Raw genomic sequence first — 6,915 nt, forward strand, 5'->3', positions numbered from 1 at the left:
TATCTATTTATCTATCTATCTATCTATCTATCTATCTATCTATCTATCTATGAGAATGTCCATTACTTTCAAATTAATAACTTGGTTTTACTGCTCCATTAATCAAAGCATGTATTATACTTTCCCAGTGGATGATATTAAAACTTTCTATCATTCTTTTCATGTTTATTATGCTGTTAATCATTTGCCTGTTACACATCCGACTGACACGTTTTCTTTTCTCAGTCTGTGATAATAACTCCCTGATAATCAGCCTCTATGATCTTAGTTCAGGGTTGAAGTAATCGAAAATGACAGTAATCCCCCATCCATCGTGATTTAAATTTGCTCTATCCTTAATGAGACATGCTCTGCATGCATGCGGTGACACGGAGCCTGTTAAAGGAATTATTAGTGCTGATAGAGTGGAAAAGATAAGCACCTCACTTCCTACAGACATGATTGAAGTGATACACTAGTGGAGACATCTGTTCACTTTCATTAGAACACATCCAGAAGTGTGTGATCAGAAAAATGTCAGGAGGGTTTAAACTAGATGGGACTCATTTTCATATGTTAACAGTTTTTTTTCTAAAAAAGCTGAAGCTAAGAGAACTTGTGGATTGTTAATGCTATGTTCAGAGGCATCTCAACAGCCAAACACAAATGTTGTATTTTCCAGGACTTTTCATGCAGTCAAACTAGGACACTACTGAATACTGAATTTATAAAGTGAGTGTACTTAAATATAGTTTTTCATACATGAATGTATTCTAAGGAGACTTGAAATATGTACTTGTATATGCAAATACATAATTAATCTCACCACCAGCTGTTTTATTTAGATTCTTGAGTAAATATATAAATTCACATTTGGATAATTTATGACAACTGTGAGTCTATCTTACAGAAAATCATCACAGAGAATGGTAGTTTTTCAGTAATAGCTTTTTTTGCACTTACGTGACTATTATGCTGTGCAAAATTCAGTTGGAGGGCAGGAAGTGAAAAACCCACATACTGCATGAACTTAATATAGAAAAAAATGACTACATAAAAGGGTTGGATGAACCTGCAGGCAGCAGGTATCATCAGGGAATTGAAAGTCGTGTTGGATGTGATCCATACAAAATGAAGAGAAGTGATTTTTCCCAAAACCTGACTGATTTTACTGGCGTTGGCAAGGTCGTCGTTATAGATTACCTCATCCTCCAGACCTCCTAACCTTACTAACATTACACAGCAGGTTGATGAAAGTGCACAAGAGTCTATGGGACTAGACCTATTTTTTGTGCAGTTGGATCCATGACCGAAATAAACTGCCATCTTGTTTTTGGCAGCCTAAGTAGATGTGTTTGAGTATAACTGTCTTTTATATATCATGCACAGAGCACATGGATGTGTTGTTGTCAGGCTAGCTAATGTTAGTTAATTCTAGCTTCTATATTCTACCTGCATGGTCAGCTGTTCCCAAATGTCAAGAAAAAATGCTGTTAAAAATCTGTGTCGTGGCTAAAAACATGGAGGAGTACATTGTAGTTGAATTCAACTTGAGGGATGTTTAACGCAACGCTTTAACCGTTGACATTAGTTTATTCTGCTCCTCCAGACTGAAGAGGGATGTTTTTGATCCACATCTGCTGCTGTTTCTCAGTGAGTTGTTTTTTTTAACTTCTCCCCTTTACATCCTACTATTTTCGGGACTTAAAGTGGCCCTTGTTTTTCCCAATTAGATAGATTGGAACAGCTGTAAACAGTGCTAATCACAGGCATTTGTGCAGTGTTGGAAGTCATTGCCTGCCCCCCATCTGGACAGCGCATCAATGTATGACGTCATGTGCAAAGAAGCGTTTAATTGGCCAGACTGTTCTCATGCACTGTTTGTGCATATACCTACAAAATGTTATGAACCACAATGCATTTATATCCCAGGTTATCATGAGTCAGTAATTTGTGGAGAACCCATGTAATTGAGGAGGCTGTGATCACGTGAGCAATGAGTTGACAAGGGTAAAGAAAGTAGTCTGCATACTGACGTAGGTGGGGTAGTGGATTGGTCACAAAACACAGGACTTTTCAGCACATGACGTTTCCCCCAGGAGACCAGACGGTTTTGGACTGTGAGAAACCAAGTGAACTTTGATTCATCTTTAAGGTATATCATCACCATGTTTCTTTTCCTAAACCTGACCTACGTAATGTTATGTTAAGTGTGTAACGTTATTTATGGAGTGCTATTGCATTACATAACACACAAACCATTGTATGAGGACTTTTGAATTGTTGACAACATACATTTTAAATGACAGGAGAACAACATTTCAAGGGTGCCGGACAGGGCAAGCTTTATTAACACAGCAGAAACAAAACCAAAAAACAGAAAACCAAAAAAAACAAAAGAAAAGGGGAAAAAAATTCAATTTTCCAAAATAGATTTTAAACAAATGTACATGTCAATCAAAAAAAGGCAAAAAAAGCTACCAAATAAATATTCACATCAACAACAATATTTTCATGAGACATCCTCATAGATGTCTTACAATGATTATAAAACAAGAGACAGTATGTACAATCATACAACTTTAATAGGACATGCTTAGGAGTTTGACTGCACCATTGTACCACACACTGACTACAACACAAAGGCTGCATATTAACTGACATGGTCCGTGAGCCGCCCGTCTATCCCATCATCAGAAGGCCTGGCATCAGCTCCCTAACCCAAAGGAAAATATTAAGAAACGTCTTGTTTGTAACAAGCCTGGCAATAAATGCAGAACTGATGCTGTAATAATGGATGTGGGGATGTCTGTTTGTGAGCCAACCCTCTCTGTCCACACAACCAACCCGAAAAGCCAGTCTCTGTTTCCTACGCTGAATTGTTGCTAGGCAATGCTGAGGAATTTGGTGTGTGAACATGAACTGGAAGCCTTTGTGCAAATCACCACTTTAAGTTCCTCCGACTACCGGGGGGCAGTCCACAGCTCCATAAAGACGCTACAACCATCTCAGAGATATTTCCAAAACAACACTGGGACTCACATCATGCACTTAAATACCGAAAAAGAGAAAAGAAAATACACATCAATCAAATGAAAAAAGAATGGAAAAATAGCTTTCTTTGGACAGGGCCAGCCTGTGCATTTTGATTACTTGTTCTCCTCACGTTATTTCCTTTTTTTCCCCACTCACTAGCCCTTTTTACAAGATGATTGTTAGACTTTTGAAGTAGATTTCCAATTTCGAAAACATATACCGCACTGTCAACTCATTCAAGCAGCTTATTTAAGTCCTGCCGCCTCAATACTTCTTATTATGATTATGTAAAATTGACAGCAAAGTCTAGCATCTTCAACTCAAAGAGCACTGTTCCCTCTTATTCACATACTCTCATCTATTTCATAGCAGGACATCGTCATTGGTTTTTCTATATACCAGTGGCTACTTACACGGAGGAGGAGGGGCAAACACAGATCAGCAGCCTCTTTGTACAGCAGAGATGGTTTCAGTTCAGTCTATAACATGGATGTCCATGGAGCGCAGTAGCATGACAGTAATCACAAAGCTGCATCTTTATTGCCGCACAGGTTACCTTGCATCACAAGCACTTAAATCATTATTGCTTTATGGTTAGAAGCACAGAGATCAATGCTGCACACACACGTAACCATGAAGCCAAAGATTTAAGCTCAGAAAAGGGGTCAAATTTTTGCTCCGTAGTCGTCGTAACCTACAGTAAGTGCTGCTTATTGGAGGTCAATAGATTAACAAGAGTGTACGACACAAAAACTAGAGTCATCTTGGAAGAGTAGAGTCAGGTTGGGGGTGCTACATTGGATTGTTGCAAACGAGAGAAAGCCAAAGGCATTTAACAGTAGTCCAAAAATCTCACTGACTTCCGGGAACATGATATGAAAGGCATTTTTCAAAACTGCATACCATTTGAGAATTGTTGAAAACCTGTCAACAAGGCAATGCTACAAATCTTTTCTGAAGAATATTTGAAACTGCAGACCAGATTTTTTCCCATTAGCAGTCGGCCTGACTTAAGTAGGCGTTTTCCTATGCTTTTAAATATGCCTCATAACACTGTGACTGGCATCAATAACCAGCCACAGCTTCATAAATAACACTCGACAGCTCGGCATTGAGCTGTTTTTATGCTCCTGGTCACAACAAAAGCATATTTTGTCATCCATTAAAATGTGTCTGTCCCATCACCCAAATTGTATTTTAAAATCGACACCAGCTGTGACAGCAGAGACACCGGAAGCCCAACTACACTTCGCTTTATTTTATTTTTTTTTGCGTCTCGTCATTTCTGCAGTCGTTTTGTACACACAGAGCCTCTTCAGCCTCCTCCACTTAGTCCACTGAAAGCTTGTGGAGCACCGCTGTCCAGAGCTACACAACCATGCATCAACAATCCATGCAGGTTGAACTAGTCTAGACTGCTGTCTGCACAGCAGCCTGTGCTCACAGCTCTTATCCCTGCTCTCATCACCACTGAGACAATGAGAACAGCTCTCTATGTAATAGCTCTCGCTGTGGTTTGTCCCACTACTCCCTCTACATCTCTGTGCTTTCACAGGCCTAAATGGGGACACCAGCGACAAGCTATTTCACACCTCACACACCTTACTAAGAGGGATGTACAGGATTTTGCTAATTCCTGACGGTTTCATGCTAGATTTATTTTTGTACTTAGAAAAATATCCATTGAATTGTCTGAGAGGCATTTACATCACAAGATTAAACGTCACACGTTGCACATTTCCAATTTGGACAAAATCAACATGTGCCTAGAGATAGTAAAATCAGACAGATGTAACACCATTGTAGTTGCATACTGTTTTACAGGTGAAAAGAAATGATAGCTCGATGATCAAACCTTGACTGATATTGTTTGTTCGAAAGCAAGATAAACAGTAGTGGAAAAAGATGGATGTGCGCTAAAAGGTTCAGGAGCAAGTGGACAGCGAGGTGTCCACCTCTTCTGAGGGGTGTTTGGTTTCCGGGGGGGTGAGGGAAGGATTCAGCAGGAAGCCCTGATAAAACCATCTTGCCCACCCCCCCTTCCCCGAGACCAAAGAGGCAGGGGCTGGGGGTTGCATGTGAAGACTGTAACCCAAGAGGTCTCCACTCACATGACCGAGCAGCTCTTGGCCTTCTCCTTCTTGAAGGTGGAGGAGAGCAAATCCGACTTGCTGGGCAGGTGAAGAAGTCTTTTGGAGAGGCGGCGGGTGGGGCTGGGCTTAGGGAGAGGCTGCAGCTTGTTGATGCAGGCCATCGCCGCTGTGCGGAACACGCTGTGGATGCTTTTCTCCGAGGTGAACGCTGAGCACTCCAGGTATGCCTCTGCACCCAGCTGCTTAGCCATAGCAGAACCCTGCAATAAATGTAATGAGTGATGAAGGGTGCTGCTCATGACGTCCTTTAATATATTTTCATAGGTTTCTACGTGCACCAGGGTCACTATGTAATGTTGAGTTCAGGAGGAAATACCCCTGCAAACTCATTAAGTTAAATTAAAAATAAGGGAGCATGCCACCAGTGACTCCTCTAGGTGATGATTTATTATATTCTTTACCCCTTTGTCTTCATAAAAAGACACAATAGGAATTACTGATATTTATAATTTATCAACTGCCATTGTAATCATAATGTTTTTCAAGGAATAAATGGGTCAGATTACCAAAATGATTCTGACATACTTGAAGATACAATTTTACAGGATACAGGATTTTTTTCCCACACCGCACAGCTCTGACTAGCAAGAATTAAAGCAACAACATAAAAGTTTCCAAACTGCACTATTTGCACTATATAGCTTACTTTTGGATGAGTGCTGCTTAAGGTCTGGGACCAAGTTGTGTTCCATCAAAACTGGGGAGTCAAAATTTCCTAGTTCTAATTTGGAAATTTCAACTGGAACGCACCCTGAAGTCGGATTTCCAAGTTGTAAAGTCGGGAGAACCTCATCAACCACAACTTCAACTGGAGTGAAAGCTTATTACCACATCTGTCTTATTTGTGTCTCATTAAATCAGTCGTACACACAGTACTCTCTAACGTCTATCTGTGGACATGTTGCTACGGTATTTGTATGCACAAATGACTGCATATTGCTTTGTTACCCTAACCTAACTAGAGCAAATCCCACTGTAAAATAACATTTTTCCAACTTGTTAAACTGGAACACTGTCAGTTTAGGTCTAACATCATTCCCAGCTCTGGCTTACAACTTTAGAGGTAATAGGAATGCTGCAAAAGTTCAGACCTCGCCTGCTTGCTGTGGCCAGGAAAGTCTCAAACACAGTAAAATAAGAAGAAAATAAGATAATACAGGCAGAGGGCTGAGTCTCTGTAGATAAATACACTGCCACACACTCATGGGTCATAAGTGATGATTGAGAGGGATTACTTTTGTATGAGTCTATACAGTGTTTTTCAAGAAAATCCCACATAGTATACCTATATAGTATAAAGTTTAGTTGGCATACATGTTTTTGTCGATGTTTTTAATCTGGGTATTGACTTTATCTGTTACTTCTTGTGTCTCACCTGCTCATATGTCATGGGAGTCTGTTTCTGATTGGACAGCTCCATCAGCGTGCAGACATCTGTGCGCAGGTCGGTCTTACAGCCAATGAGCAGGATCCGTGTGCTCGGACAGAAGTCAAGAATCTCAGTTTTCCACTGTGAATACAAAAGGACAGTCAGTTCAGAGGATCCATTTTGCCAAAGTGTATAGTAAATAATGACCTTCACATACATATTAGACAGTTCGGTGGCATATTTTAACAAAAACAAGCTATATATGAAGAAACTGCTGATATTCAGTGCGACAATGGGACACAAAAGAGAAGTACTGAAGCCGTTACCTTCTTCAGACTGCTGTCCACAGTGTCTGGACGGCTGATGTCAAAACACAGC

The 6,915-nt window shown here is 40.3% G+C and overlaps 1 protein-coding gene across 1 annotated transcript; it reads right to left on the reverse strand.

The window, feature by feature from the left end:
* Positions 1–2,280: 2,280 nt before the first annotated feature.
* On the reverse strand, positions 2,281–6,909 carry LOC126386917 (rho-related GTP-binding protein Rho6-like). The gene is made up of 3 exons (XM_050039493.1): positions 6,864–6,909; positions 6,544–6,678; positions 2,281–5,368 (listed from the first exon to the last, which is right to left on the reverse strand). The coding sequence occupies exons 2-3, from the start codon at positions 6,586–6,588 to the stop codon at positions 5,123–5,125; spliced, it is 291 nt and encodes a 96-aa protein (XP_049895450.1). The 5' UTR covers positions 6,589–6,678; positions 6,864–6,909; the 3' UTR covers positions 2,281–5,122.
* Between the last annotated feature and the right edge of the window lie 6 nt (positions 6,910–6,915).

Source organism: Epinephelus moara, unplaced genomic scaffold, assembly GCF_006386435.1.
Source record: "Epinephelus moara isolate mb unplaced genomic scaffold, YSFRI_EMoa_1.0 scaffold1013, whole genome shotgun sequence".
Taxonomy (NCBI): domain Eukaryota; kingdom Metazoa; phylum Chordata; class Actinopteri; order Perciformes; family Serranidae; genus Epinephelus; species Epinephelus moara.

Bases quoted from the DNA above. Each gene is read 5' to 3' on its own strand.
- LOC126386917 (XM_050039493.1), bottom strand. From the start codon at position 6,588: ATGGAGCTGTCCAATCAGAAACAGACTCCCATGACATATGAGCAG. The intron at 5,369-6,543 runs GTGAGACACAAG...CATTTATTGCAG, and splicing joins CTCCCATGACATATGAGCAG to GGTTCTGCTATGGCTAAGCA.